The sequence below is a fragment of the Megalobrama amblycephala genome, linkage group LG14 (assembly GCF_018812025.1).
Source record: "Megalobrama amblycephala isolate DHTTF-2021 linkage group LG14, ASM1881202v1, whole genome shotgun sequence".
Lineage (NCBI taxonomy): Eukaryota > Metazoa > Chordata > Actinopteri > Cypriniformes > Xenocyprididae > Megalobrama > Megalobrama amblycephala.
In genome coordinates this window covers 37,791,843-37,807,425 of record NC_063057.1, presented here as the reverse complement: position 1 = coordinate 37,807,425, position 15,583 = coordinate 37,791,843, and the positions used below count along the sequence as shown (strand labels likewise).

General features: G+C 34.9%; 2 protein-coding genes across 2 annotated transcripts in view; both read left to right on the top strand.

Annotated features, from left to right (window-relative positions):
* Positions 1-2,115: 2,115 nt before the first annotated feature.
* On the top strand, positions 2,116-7,749 carry LOC125244929 (zinc-alpha-2-glycoprotein-like). The gene is made up of 5 exons (XM_048155326.1): positions 2,116-2,354; positions 2,475-2,738; positions 3,278-3,556; positions 4,560-4,694; positions 6,638-7,749. The coding sequence occupies exons 1-5, from the start codon at positions 2,132-2,134 to the stop codon at positions 6,697-6,699; spliced, it is 963 nt and encodes a 320-aa protein (XP_048011283.1). The 5' UTR covers positions 2,116-2,131; the 3' UTR covers positions 6,700-7,749.
* A 4,191-nt stretch (positions 7,750-11,940) lies between these two features.
* Positions 11,941-15,583, top strand: part of LOC125244915 (zinc-alpha-2-glycoprotein-like) — a 9,889-nt gene continuing 6,246 nt past the window's right edge. Inside the window, exon 1 of the mRNA XM_048155304.1 lies at positions 11,941-12,080. Coding sequence (XP_048011261.1) covers positions 11,993-12,080 — 88 coding nt within the window. The 5' untranslated portion in view covers positions 11,941-11,992. The remainder of the gene's footprint in view (positions 12,081-15,583) is intronic.

Sequence of the window (15,583 nt, the reverse complement as noted above, 5' to 3'; positions counted from 1 at the left end):
CTAATTTTTTTTTTTTTTAATTAGTTAAGAATAAGTCATACTTTCATAAGGCTGGTCTGGACCACTCTTAGCTATACCTTATCACATTGACAGTCAATACGAATATAATTCTGAAGCTGTAATACACCCAGTGTTCAATCAGGATTACAACATTACCAGGTGCTGTCCATGGTGGCGGTGCTGAATTGGTTGAAATCGATGGCTCGAGAAGCAATAATTCACTCTATACATGGACTGCTTAACTGCGTTATGTGAGAAATCAGTTTTCTTTATAAAAAGAAGCACTTCAGAAGTAGAAATTGCATTTATCAGGATGTTATAAAAGTAATCCAAATTGCAAACTAAATCTATACTGTAATTTATTTATATTCTGGGGGCGCGGAGCCCCCATCAGCCTGAGATTAAGGCGACCGTTATTTTAGAACAAAGTTTTAATTCCTTGGAGACGCATCATGCAGCCGACAGACATGTAGGTATCGCGTTTATATCGTTGTTTTTTTTTTTTTTTCATTTTTTATTCAAAATATTCACAAACTTGAAAATACATGAACATCTTGGATGACATGGGGGTGAGTAAATTATCAGGAAATTTTAATTTGAAAGTGAACTAATCCTTTAATGAGATATACCTTAAGCAACATCCTAAGGGATAGTCCGGGGAACTCGCCTAATGGTATATCTTAAGTTAAGGTCTACCTGTCCTTTAGAGTCTTTGTAGCATGCTAAGAGACAAAGTTATCATGAAATCCAGCTCTGGTAATGTTGTTTTTATATTTTGTAAGTTTTAGTTTATTTAGTTTTAGTTAATTTAGTACTTCAACTTAACCTTTTTGACATAAATCGTTCTTTAAAATTGTGTCGAGAACCCTAGAATTCTAAATAGAACTCCACTAAACCTTTTATTGTAAGAATGTACTTGCATACATTTATAGATATGCATCCAATTTAGATGTTCTAGAAAACTTAATTTCCAAGTAAATATTTAATGTAAACATACAGTATAAATTGTAATGTGCATCACATCCACCTTTAATATTGTGCTAAACATATTTTGTGTTTCACAGAGGAAGAAAGTCATATAGGTTTAGTCAGTGTCATTATGCAAATTTATGGTGCCATTTTTCTGTTAGAATATATAATCTATAACATAACATAGCAATGCAATGAAGAAAACCACATGTCTGGAATGCTGGATAAGTGAGGATCTTTGTGTTTTAGTTCATGCCATGTGCTGGCTGATCAGAGAGCAGTTGTACAGTGTTCAGGCCAGTGTTTCCTCAGCTCTGTGTTCATGTAGTAATAGATCCTTGTGATGAAGGAAAACAGTGATTCCCACAGCAGTGCAGATCCTCACGGAGCCGACAGAACTCCTACAGGACACAACACAGATATGAATGACAAGAGTCACTACAGAAACCAGATCATACAAGTCTTATACAGGTAAAGGACAGTGTTAAACACCATCTTTGGACATTTAAATATTAAACACAGACTGGAGTTTTAGCAGATATAGTTTACAGTACCTTCCTGAATGTCTACACAGCAGCAGCCAGAAAACCACCAGCAGCAGTCCACAACATTCCCTAAGAGTCAAGATTTAACTCATGATTTTTTATCTGTGGATGAATTATTCCTGCACAAATGCTCTGGATGAATGGGCAAACATTCCCAATAAAACACTCCACAATCTAGTGGAAAGCCTTCTCTGAACAGTGGAAGCTCCATAATAATGTCTATATATTTAGAATGCAATGTCAGAGTGCGCTTGTGTGAGGTCATTATGAGATAGCATGCAACTTTAGTTTCAAAGAAATCAAAGACATTTTTATCGCTCATAACTTCAGGAGAAAAATAACATTGTAACTAGACAAACTGCACTGCATTCACGCACACTATCAATTGTAGTATACTTTGAAAGACTAGGCACTCAAAAAACAAAGTATTATTTTGGGCTTCACCCATTCACAATCTTGGCTCCTCTCCTCTTTGGCAGGTTGATTTACACTCCAAATCTCTGGTTCAACACAAACGAATCCGCAAACATTTCGAAGCTTTGTGAAGCATGTTTTGAAAACAATCACAAGTTCTTTGTGTTGTATGTGTTTTCTCAGAGAGACATTACCTACAATACATGTTTACAGCCCTGACCAAAGAAAACATATTCCCTGCGTACATTGCTGAGGCCAAGTCGGATGACAAACAGATCGCTTACTACAATAATGAAGAAAGAGAATGGATAAGAGAGAATCTGACTGACTGGACCAATGCTCCTGCAGAACCACCTGAAACTAGACAATGGTTCCTAGATCTGCTGTACGATCTGTCAAAGTGCAGAACATCTGCAAACTGTTCTTGTGAGTTTAGATGTTATTAAGAGAGAACCATTAATCAACATATGACCTCAAGAATTAAAACGAAGGTGTAATTTTATTACTCAGCCATAGCTTCTCATGAGTGTTGTTCTGTGATTGTAGATCATGTTCTTCAGAGAATAACTGGCTGTAAACTGGAGAAACTTCCTGATGGAACAAAGAGTGTGACTGTCTTTGATGAATATGCATTTGATGGAGAGGATTTTATATCATTTAATGCTGACACTATGAAGTGGATTGATAAAAGCCCCAAAGCCAAAGAAACCAAAATGAAATGGGATCATCAAACAAAACGTAAAAAACTCTTCAGGCTTTATCTCAAAAACTGTTCTGAGTGGATCCTCACATTTAACAACACACAAAAAAGTAAGTTATGACCACATCATTTTAATTATCTCCTGTCTTTGTGTGTGTGTGTGTGTGTGTGTTTTCACACAATAATTAAAATAGCCTGTTTCACTCTTAATACAGAGGTGAATTATCATTTATTATCCCCAGTGAGAATAAGTTCAGAATGTAAGTGATATTCTCATTTGCCCTTCGCATTGTAAAACACTCTTAGTTTTGATATAAATTATGAAATCTATCCAGTGACTGAGAAACAGATCCAGAGAAAGTGAGAAGTGTGCAGAGTGACTTGTTTACCAGTTAAAGTTAAGTTACATTGGATTAAACAGCAAAAAAAAAGAGAGAAAAATTCTCAAAACTGAAACACCCAAAATTAAAAATTCCATCATTTATCACCCTCACGTTGTTCTGAACCTTTATGACTTTATTCAGCAGCACAGGAAGAGATTTTTTAAAGAAAATTAAGAATACAGTTTTTTTACAGCACAGAAAGACAGAAGCAAATTATTTGTAATGTTTATTTGTTAATTGTATTTGTTAATCATTTTCTGCTCCAGGATCTCCAGATGTTCATGTCTTTGCGAAGAAATCTCCTGATGCTGAATGTAAGCTGAATCTGACGTGTCTGGCCACTGTTTTCTACCCTAGAGATGTTGAGATGATAATTAGATTGAACAAAACTGAACTTGAGAACCAAACATCTTCTGAAATCAGACCAAATGGTGATGAAACCTTTCAGATGAGAATCAGTGTGAAGATCGACAGAAACCTCAAAGGATCTTATGATTGTCTGCTCATTCACAGCAGTCTGACTGAACCAGTTTCAGTAGAATGGGGTAAATATCATCATAAATTCAGTGACTCAAAGTTGTTGCAAAAGAACATCACTGTAAAAAGTAATTCAGGGGACCTGTTATCACAACTAAACTCAAATTTTTGCAATAATTGAATTTAAAAAAAATAATAAGTTGTAGTTATTAACAATAAGGGCAGTACAGGAATCATAAACCAACAGACAGAGAGTCGAGGCAGGTGGCAGACAGGGATAAACAATAGCAGACAGTCAAGTAGGCAGGCAGCAAGAATCAGAGTCCAGAATAACAATCCAATTGATAACATGTAAGCAAACAGGAATGAACGCTCAGAAATGTTAACCGTGGCTGAACAAGACTTCGCAAAAAGCTGCGTGTGAGTGTGTGTTTGGGTATAGTGCTTGGGTATTGAGGAGATTGGCGGCAAGTGTGTGTGTAATCAGTCCCAGGTATATGGGTGTATGGGTAATGAAGTCCAATAGAAAACTAGTACTCGGGAGAGGGCTCCCTCTGGCGGCCCGAGAGATCTGGGACCCAATCGTGACATCTATCATGTTGAAGTTTTTGTGTTATTGTGCTGAAGAGTATCATGAAGGTAAACGCTATTGACTCTAGAAACAATGACTGCACTAACACCAGTGATAAGTATCTTAATTGTTTATTGAATTTTTCTATAAATCACCTGCTAAATAAGTTACAGTAAACTAAGCATGTGCTTTGATAGCTGTGGATTTGAACTGAAGTTTGGAGTGACTCTCACTCAAGTTTGTTGGTTGAAAATAATTTAATTTGACGTTGTCATAGCCAAAAAAAAAAGTGATGCAAACAGTTGCATTATTTATTTTTTTTCTTGGTGAATACTGAAATAGATTCTTGGTTTTTTTTGGTTTTGTTTTTTTGGTTTTTTTTTGCCACAAACAATTACTCTTAAAGTGCTTAATTTTTAACAGTTCATAATGTTAAATAATATATATATATATATATATATATATATTATAATATTATTTATTATTTTTTCATTCTGCAGATGGAAAACTGTGGAAAACTTCTAACTGTGAACCAGAAACTGGATGGCGTGTTATAGTAGGAGTAGTAGGTGTGTTTGTACTTGTAGTTCTCGCTGTGATTGGTTGTTTCATCTACAAAAGCAGAAGGTCAAATGGTGAGTAATAATGCAACACTGTTGCTTTAAATGTCTTGTGTTTAAAAATCCTTGTTTTAAAGTATTAGAAGATTCGTTAGTTGAAAATTATAAAAAAAGACTTACCCTAAAGCCATCTTAGGTGTTTAAGACTTTCTTCTTTCTGATGAACACAATCAGAGCAATATTAATAAATATCCTGATGCATCCGTGAACGGGATCAATGAGTATGAGCTAAAGAAAGTGTCTCCATCATAAATAAGTGTGCCACATGGCTCCGGGGGTTAATAAAGTCCTTCTGAAGCAAAGCAGTAGTGCGTTTGTTTTAAAAAATCCATGTTTAAACAAGTTATGAAGTCAAATATGTAGCTTCCGCCAGATTGCCTTCCGTATTCAACGTACACAGAAAGTGTAAACTGGCATCGCATCAGTTACACTTTTTCTGTAAGTTGAAGAGTATAGTGTAAGCTTTGTGAACTGCGAGAGTTTTACACTTTCTGTAAAACTTTCATAACTTGTTTAAATATGGATTATTTTTTACACAAATGCATCACTTCACTTCAGAAGGACTTTATTAACCCCCGGAGCCATGTGGAGCACATATTTATGATGGATAGATGTGGATGGAAGCTTTTACTTCAGCTCATACTCATTGATCCTCGTTCACTGCCATTATAAAGCTCGGATGCGTCAGGATATTTATTAATATTTCTCTGATTGTGTTTATCAGAAAGAAGAAAGTCATATATACCCAGGATGGCTTGAGGGTGAGAAAAGCTTGGGCTAATTTTTATTTGAAAGTAAACAAATCCTTTAATTACTCACCCTCATGTCGTTCCACATCCATAAGACCTTCGTTTATCTTCAGAACACAAATTAAGATGTTTTTTTTAATCTCCCATAGAAACAATGAAATTACCACATTCAAGGTCCAGAAAGGTAAAAACATCGCTAAAACAGATCATGTGACTGTAGTGGTTCAAACTTAATGTTATGAAGCGACGAGAATACTTTTTGTGTGCAAAAACAAAACAAAAATAACGACTTTGTACAACAATTTCCCTTTTCACCCCGTCATTCTCCTACACAGTTTATGTTGAAGACACATTGCAGAGCTTCTGTGTTCTACATTAGAATCCCGACTCATTATTGGCCGGCTCCTGCGTCAGAATCACACGTGTGCATCGTGCTTATCACGTGATCATCTTTGGCCAATACTGAGCCGACGTTCTGACATAAACATGGAAGCGCTGAACTGCATCAACTGCGTAGAAGACTGACAAGGAAGAGACAGAAATTACCCTAATGAGGTAATTTCGTTGCTTTCTATGGGAGATAAAAAAATATCTCGGATTTCATCAAAAATACCTTAATTTGCATTCCGCAGATGAACGAAGGTCTTACAGGTGTAGAATGACATGAGGGTGAGTAATTAATGACAGAAATTTAATTTTTGGGTGAACTAACCCTTTAAAGTCATTTTATGAACCATGACAGTTTCACACACTGTTCGACAGTAGAAATATGGGAATGGGAATATGATCTGTGCATTATTCTTGAAGTTATGAGCACGTGAAATGTACATACTTGTATTCAGTTAGCGGCTGTGCTATTTTTGTTGTAAGCGCATATTACTCAGACTCATTAGAGGGTGCATACAACGCAACAGAAACATGTTGGAGGCTTGATATGAAAGTTTAAAGTCTCTGGTTTTGTATGCAAAAAGAATTTTTGTGCTACCTATATGGATTCAAATTTTATTGGCTTTTAAAGAGAGACACGCAAATGGGAGCGCCGACGCTCCATCCGGTCTTAAGGGGTTAATTATTTGGATTTTATTTGATGGACACAGATTAAAAGGTATAATTAGTCATAACAAATTTATGATAAGTGTATATATATATAAGAACAGGATATCTGTATGTACTCACAATGAGGTTTTATATCTTCTGTATTGTTTTTAGGTCTGATGACAAATGTCCGCTATTATGGAGGAGTGAATGAGCAGTTACCAGGACAGAGATGATGAGTATGACTGTAGTAGAGGAAAATATTATGATATACTTAAAATTTTGGTTCATTCGTAAGAAATAACAATATTCATAATTTCTAGCTCCATTTTGCAAAAAGTTTTTTTCATTTTTCGCTTTTGTTTTTCCAACTGTTTTGAATGTGTCACTTTGATAAGAAAACTTCTCATGACACACTGTTTATTATGTTCCTTCATGCACAGTTAAAATGTGTGGGTTTTTTTGTTTGTTTGTTTGTTTTTTTACAATTTAAGAGTTTCTTGAAACATAATCGGCACAATCATAATATGTGTGTTAAATGAAATGTAATTCTTTTTATAGCAGTGAAACATCAGAGTGAAAATGCTCCTTTCTATCTTTCTAAATCAAATGATAAACAAATTCATTAACCACTTCTGGCTGCTGAGTTGCACAACTGTTGTTGTCTATCTTGTGTTTTTGTGTGTTAAAGGGGAACTGTGTGATTTCTGCACCAATAAAATCACCAAACAGGACTGGAAAAATAATAATTACTGTTTCAAAAACTCCTCTTTTCTGTCATGCAGTACACCAGAAGACTGCAATGGCTCGTTTCCACCAAGCGGTACAGTACAGTACAGTACAGTACAGTACAGTATGCAATTATGTCGGTTTCTATTGTCAGAAATTGTGAATGGTGCCAAAATCCCAAACTGTAAGTTACCACTTTTTTGGGACCCTTCCGTTGGGGTACCAAGCACAGTAGTCCGATACTTAAAGGGTGGAGGTATACACTCACTGCAGAAAATTGATTGGTTGACAGAGAATCATCACTAGCGCATGCAACAAGTGTCAATATAACCTGCAGCTCCTCATGTCGATGATAAAAGAGAGACTGACATGACATATATTTGTCTTTACTACAAAATATCAAAGCATATAAACGAACACACTCCATCTGAGGTGCAAGCCAAGAAAGATAAACCAAAATTCACCAACTTTTCGGTGAATAAAACTTTTTGCAAGAGAGTGTGCAGTCATATCTTTACGGTGGCGCATTGCTGCCACATACATATTATTTTTTCCACTCAATTATGTCGTTCAAACGACATCTTTTCTCGTTCAAACGACATATTATTTCGTTCAAACGACATCTTTTCTCGTTCAAACGACATATTATTTCGTTCAAACGACATCTTTTCTCGTTCAAACGACATATTATGTCGTTCAAACGACATCTTTTCTCGTTCAAACGACATCTTTTGTCGTTAAAACCACATATTTTGTACGTGACGTGTACGAGAAATACCTTTATCTGATCTATAATAGAGAATATAGACTAGATCAGTGCCTTTATCACACTTCCGCACTCGAAAATCAGAAGCAAATATACTGTAAAATTCCTTTCGATGCCTGGATCGATGGCAGTGCAAAGTAATGAACACAATATTATTGTTTTATTGGCCTATATGCAGTTTCTAATAGCCTAATAAAGCACAATTTTATCATTTAGCATTCCTTATTTTCTGGAAAATATAGGTTTATTGGCCTCAATGAGTCTGAGACTCCCGGTCAGAGATTGTGTCTCAGACGACATTAAATATTTTGTGAATATTTGTAAATATTCGTGGCATAACAGGTGGAAAAATGACTGTACTGCAGTTCTGTGGATGTTTTGCCTAGGCAAGGTTATTAGCCTTTAGTTAACTAAAATAAATAAATAAACTATTAAAAATATTTATGCTGCAATATGAGAAAATATAAATATTAGTTGAAAATGCTATTTTTAATATAATTTCGTTTTTTTCCCCTGACCTTCAACCGATGCGATCCTTTCATTACCCAACAAGATTGTTAAATTAGAATTAAATGAAATTAGAATGAAGAAAAAAATCCCATGGGTTTAGTTTTAGGCTATACATGTAGGCCTAGATGAAAAAACAAAACATGAGGATTCTTTGCATCACATGCAGCGCTTCTGTGAACGGAGAAAAAAACAAGATGAAATCTTATAAAGGGAATAAATAGCCTATTCCTATATAGCTAGGCATACACGAAATATATTAAACCTAAATAATTAACATATTAAGAAAATGAAAGAAAAAAACCGCGACAAGTAGACCATTTCGATTCCTTTTTGAGAAGCAAGTTCACTCAAAAAAATAACTTGTTGGTCTAACTTAATTCAATTATGACACCTATTTCCACACAGTTGAACTGATTTATTTGAACTTAAGATAGGTTAATTGTACTGATGAGTAAAATTCATGCTAATTGAATGAGATCACACCAGTTTCATTTGACATATTCTGTGAATGTTTCCTGAACATAATTCATTCTTGTTGATCCAACCAGTGCTATTGCAATTCAGACTGGTGCCCTTGTGCAGTGTTGCTCAAGTTTTCTGCACTTTTAAGGAAATGGAAAGACCTGTTAGTGTTTAAGTGTTTAATGTTTAGTTATTTTGAACATTTAAAAGAGTTTGTAGCGTATATATATAAAAATTTTTTTGTTACCATCATGGTGAAGATGTGCGCTTGTGCTTAGGTTGTGAATAGCTGTTGTACACAGACATACATGTTTCATGACCATTGAGAGGGATAAAGCTGATGACCATATGTAGACTGTGTAAATTATGTGCTGGCCCTCAAACTAATTTATTTATATTTCTATAAAAACTAAACTAAAATATCACTTTTTCATATGCTAAGTAACATTTATAGCATGCAAGTAATGATCAGGTAAAGAACTTCTCATCACTGGCTTTAGCACAGTTAAAGCTTGTTGAGAACAACATAGATTTATTTCATGCAGCCACCCAGAGCCTAACCACAAGGTCTACACTTCAGCATAATGGTAACCTCAAAAAAATCGACATAACAAACTCTTTTAAATGTCAAATATAACTGAACATCAAACTTTAAAAGGTATTTCCCTTTACTAAAAACACATTAAACAGCACTTAAGTTCAACATTTACTGTCCTGATCTTTCCCTACGCAAAGCATGCTGGGAACTAGAAATCCACTGCCCAGTTTCAATCAATGCAACATAAATGATTCATGTCATCCCAACACAAATGGTTTAGGTTAACCTAACATTTTGCAAATTTAATTTCATTTAACATAATACAATTGAGTGCAAATGCCAATTAAGTAAAAAACTAAAGATTTGTGTTGGTTCAGCTTATTTTATTTAAATAAACTGAACAAGCAGCTAGAATCATTTTTTTGAGTGCATTGAGGCCAATAAACCTATATTTTCCAGAAAATAAGGAATGCTAAATGATAAAATTGTGCTTTATTAGGCTATTAGAAACTGCATATAGGCCAATAAAAAAAATAATATTGTGTTCATTACTTTGCACTGCCATCGATCCAGGCATCGAAAGGTATTTTACAGTATATTTGCTTCTGATTTTCGAGTGCGGAAGTGTGATAAAGGCACTGATCTAGTCTATATTCTCTATTATAGATCAGATAAAGGTATTTCTCGTACACGTCACGTACAAAATATGTGGTTTTAACGACAAAAGATGTCGTTTGAACGACATAAATCTGTTGTTTGAACGAGAAAAGATGTCGTTTGAACCAAATAATATGTCGTTTGAACGAGAAAAGATGTCGTTTGAACGACATAATATGTCGTTTGAACGAGAAAAGATGTCGTTTAAACGACATAATATGTCGTTTGAACGAGAAAAGATGTCGTTTGAACGAGAAAAGATGTCGTTTGAACGACATAATTGAGTGGAAAAATAATATGTATGTGGCAGCAATGCGCCACCGTATATCTTTCATATACGTTTGGATATACTACAAAATATACCAAATGTTCAAAGCAAATTAAGAATATTGTAAATCAACACTGGAATTTTTTGCAATCTGATAATAAACTTCCAGCCTTTCAGGATTCCAGTGAAAGCTTTTATAAATCGCAAAACAAAAGCTTTTATTTATTTCATGTAGTAAATCATAAGTGGGAAAAGCAAATAGAGGATTGCACAAATTTCTGATTATCACTGTAAGATGTAATATGCTAAACTTAAATGTGATGAATGGCCATGAAATGCACCTTATGATGATAAATTATGAAACTCTATTAAGAAAGTCTATGTAAAAATGTTAGTGTCTTTGGTGTTTTTTTTTTCTTATAGAGAGATGTTTGATACTATGGCAAAGGACACTCTAAATGTGGTAATTTACAAAAAAAAAATGATGTTGAAAATATATCAGTAATCCGCACTTTGTAGAATTCAAAACAGGGTCTGTATCATTTATTGTATTGTACTGCTGTATTTTTTGCTGTCACTACCAGGAAGTTTTAGGAGGGAAATTATTCAAATACTCACAATGCAGATACAATCAGGATGTTAAAATAGCAGGAAATGTAGGTGGGGGGAGTGAATGACCAGCAATCTTCCACTCTCATTGCCCAAAACTGAGGTGCCCTTGAGCAAGACACCTAACCCCTAATCACTCCCCGGATGCCACACCAAAATTGTCTGCCCACTTCTGGCTGCCATTGGCTGCATGTTCAGTACTTTGTCACTTGTTGGGGTCCCCTTGAAATATTTCCGTTGTGGTCTGTGTTGCAGCGTGTTTCTTTATTTGGTTGTGTTGTGAGTATTTGCAGCATATGTGTTATTAAACTGATTTTAATTTTCTTCAGTTGCAGCACATTGTGTGCTCTCAGCCATTTATTTCAAACAATGAAAACCTGATTTAAATTATTTGAAACCCTGTCTAGATATTTTCTATTTAGTTTTGCACCTATTTCTCTGTGTTTTTAAATAGTATTGATTGTATTTTTAAATCTGTAATAATGCTTTGACACTTGTGTGTCCCTATAGTGCTCCAGTAGTATCTAATTGTGATCAGTGCTGGCAATGAGATAACAGTGTCAAATGCATGATTGTGGCTTTTTGGACAATGTGTTGTTTAATGTGCAATAAAAGCAATAACTGTCTTGATTGTGAGTGTGTTTATGTCCTGGACATGGTGTAACATGATGAAGCCTTCATGGCTGAAAGATGTTCACATAAGACATTGTTTTTTTTAGTTCATGAAAAAATATCTAAACATTTATTTTTAAAAAAAGCAAAAAATCTAATGTAGCCTACATTTAATAACTGTGATCATCAAAAAAGCTGTGATAAGCGTTGTATTTTGTGCTTCATCACATGATAATACTGTTACTGTACTGCAGTAGGAGCTGGCAAATCGCAAGCTGATAACAAAAATGAAAGTGTTTTTTTAAGCTTGTCAGTCGGCACACTCGGCACCATAGAGACGCTTTCATCTTTAATAGGAAGCGAGTCCAAAATAGTATAATGGTTCACATGTCTAAACATATTTTCTTTATAGTTTGGCTTATTTTTCAAACTCTTCTAAGAGATGCTCATCAAGCTGAGCACAAAGGTAAGCACATTTTACTTCTGATTAGCAGCAGAGAAACCACGCAGTTTATTAACAAATCTATAAACCAAACCTTTTGAGTTTTATTATATTATATTATATTATATTATATTATATTATATTATATTATATTATATTATATTATTTTTTCGCGTAAGCCGCGACACAACACGGGCTCGTTCATTCAATAGTGTTTGTGAGCTGAAAGTGACGTGTAGGCTATGAGCAGGGGCGGAGCCAGACATTGTTAAATTTCGGGGCTTAGCCCAAATCTATATTTTTCCAATGACATTTTAATTTTCTATTAACAGCTTTACTGACATGAAAGAAGCTTTTTTATAGTATTCTTGAGTAAAGTTCATAAAATGTACATGATTTGGCACTTTAATTTGTAAAAGTTTGTTAGGTATACCTCCTCTAGGGCGGTCCGGGGGCATGCTCCCCCGGAAGAAAATTTAGTACATTTTAAGGTTAAATGCATCAATCTGGGGCACTTTGGAAGCTCAAAATTAAGAGCTTCAACCCATGTACAGTGTGCAAATTGACCAAAGAAACAGCATTGTACCTCGACATGAAAGAGGGTTTAGTTCTTTTTAGTCTGTAGTGTCATCTTTTTAGTTGTGATATAGTGTCTACATAGTTTTAGGTGTTTTAGGATGCCAAACAATTATTACAATGAAATAATAATATAATAATGTTTTAGGCCTATATAATTATTCATATGACTAATATCCAGATATTGTAAAAAAAAAAAAAAAAATGCTTTCTAAATAAATTACACTTTTTATTAGAAATTATAAGACTTTTGTACTAATTTCTAAGATAGGCCTAAATCCTTGAGCTTTTATTTTGATCACCAGATCACCAGCTTATCACGTGAGCAAATGTGCGCACTTGCAGCGTAGACAGACTATATATACTTAATCACTGTATTTTGCTGTTTATAAAGGCACAAAGCCATATCACGGTTTCGATTTTAGTTCGTTGGCAAAATACAACGTTAGAGACCATTTACATGTTTTAAATTTTCGGTTCATTATGAAACGGTGGCACAGGGTCATTAATGGGAAACACTGAATGAATGTTTAGCTGACAAATGTGCCAAAGTTGTATTATCAGCTGTTATATCATAACAAAAACCCTTCAACCGGACCGAAAGAGAGTCTCGAGGCCTGCCGCATCTCTGAGTGAGTGACAGGAGGCGTGGCTCTGTACAACTGCGGTGTGCGTGAACGCGCTGTCGGAGAGAAGAGAGAGAAAGCGCTGCCGGTAACGCTGTATGTATATATTTTCAGCATCATTACTACAGTCTTCAGTGTCACATGATCCTTCAGAAATCATGATGATTTGCTGCTCAAGAAACATTTCTGAATATTATCAATGCTGAAAATAGTTGTGCTGCTTTAGATTTCTGTGGAAACCATGATACCATTCAAACATTTGTGTTGTTTTTGTAAGGAACCCCCATTCGGCCCATGTCGTTCCACACCCGTAAACCTTCGTTAATCTTCAGAACACAAATTAAGATATTTTTGTTGAAATCCAATGATTCAGTGAGGCCTCCATAGCCAGCAACGACATTTCCTCTCTCAAGATCCATTAATGTACTAAAAACATATTAAATCAGTTCATGTGAGTACAGTGGTTCAATATTAATATTATAAAGAGACGAGAATATTTTTGGTGCGGCAAAAAAACAAAATAACGACTTATATAGTGATGGCCGATTTCAAAACACTGCTTCCGGAAGCTTCGGAGCGTTATGAATCAGTGTATCGAATCACAACGCACATACAGATAACTGTTCCGCATATGACTGCAATTGCAGGTTTCAAACAAGAGATGGCGACAAAGAGGAAAAATGGTGGACTGCAGCTTTAAGTTGGTCTCGCTCTGCTTACTCGTAACAAAAAGCATAGTTTTTATATATTTATGAAAACTGCAACTTATTTAAAGCAATGATAGTCAGAAATCGAAATGTACTTAAGTGATGTGCCCCATGCTCCATCTATTAAACCTTCCATATGATCAATCCTGAACACAGATTTGCAGTAATACCTTTGCTTTAATCTACTAGAAATAATGAATTAAGAATAATGCAGAATAAATCAAGAATAATATTTATTTGTCAATAATGTATCATGCCAATTACATAGTTGGACAATTAGAAGCCAGTTCAGAAATAATAAATACATAACATCAGTTGCTCAAAGATGACCCAAAAATAAGAGTTGCATAAAATAAGGCATTGTCCTATGCCATTTCTTTGAGATCTTCTCTCCAGATGAGTTTTATTGCTTTATTGCAGGGCACTTGATCTCATTAGTATATTAAAAAAAGAGAAAAAATAATACTTCAATTCAGCAAAGATGCATTAAATTGATCAAAAGTGTCAATGAAGAGATTATTAATGTTACAAAAGATTTCTATTTAATAAATGCTTTAATAAATTTATTAAATAGCCTACATGTAATAAATTCTGTCCATTGTACTTTCTATTATCAAAGAATCCTGAAAAAATAAAATGTATCACAGTTTCCACAAAAATATGAAGCAGCACAACTGCTCAAGGTGTATTTGTTTTGACTTTTCCTTCAAAGCCCTCCATTTGAGCCACTACAGTCGGCCAAACTTAAAACTTAAAACCGCTCTATTGCTGACACCAACATCGGTTAAGTGAGTTGGAAACCTGCAGGCACTTTCCATTATCACCTCCTGCCTTGAGTTCGGACAAAATAACTGTAAGGTCATCCTTAATCCATGGCACGGTTATGTGCCTAAGCTGCTTTCCACTCACTTCAGAGCACAGGCTCTCCCCAACTCCTTGCTGTGCCCAGTTCAGGCCCTTAGCGTGTGTACTGAGCGCTCCAGCCACTTCTTTTCATGTGCTTCAAAAGCCAAACCAAAGGGCTGCCGGTGATGAAGAAAAGACTGTCCCATTGGATTGTGGATGTGATTATGGTGGCCTACACATCATTAGGCCTGCAATGTTCTACTGGACTCCACTTGGGGAATGGGTTATTAATTGTTTCAACATTAAATTGGTTTTATGTTGTCATTACATTTCAGTCACATTGTAACATTGATCGAACAGTATTACCAAAGATAATTTTTGTTAATTTCAATATTGACATTGGTGAGAATCGATCATAGTGTAGCGTTGATTCAATAGCATTACCATTGAATTTATTTTTAATTATTATTATATTATATTATAATATATTATATTATTTTTTTTGAAATCTTACCATTATTTCAACATTAATTGTAACATTAATTTAGTGCAATTAGCATTGATGCATCAACATTGACTCAACTTTGTTTCAGTGATTGCTTGCTATGTGGGGGAGGTAGGAATTTTTTAGGTGCAGCTGAAGGAAGCATTTATTTTATTAATTTATGTGCTCAGATCTCGTGATTACAGCCTTTCTGACTGTACTTGAAGGGCACATTACACTCACAGAGGGAAATAACTGAGAAACACTTTGACCAGTATCACACCTGTG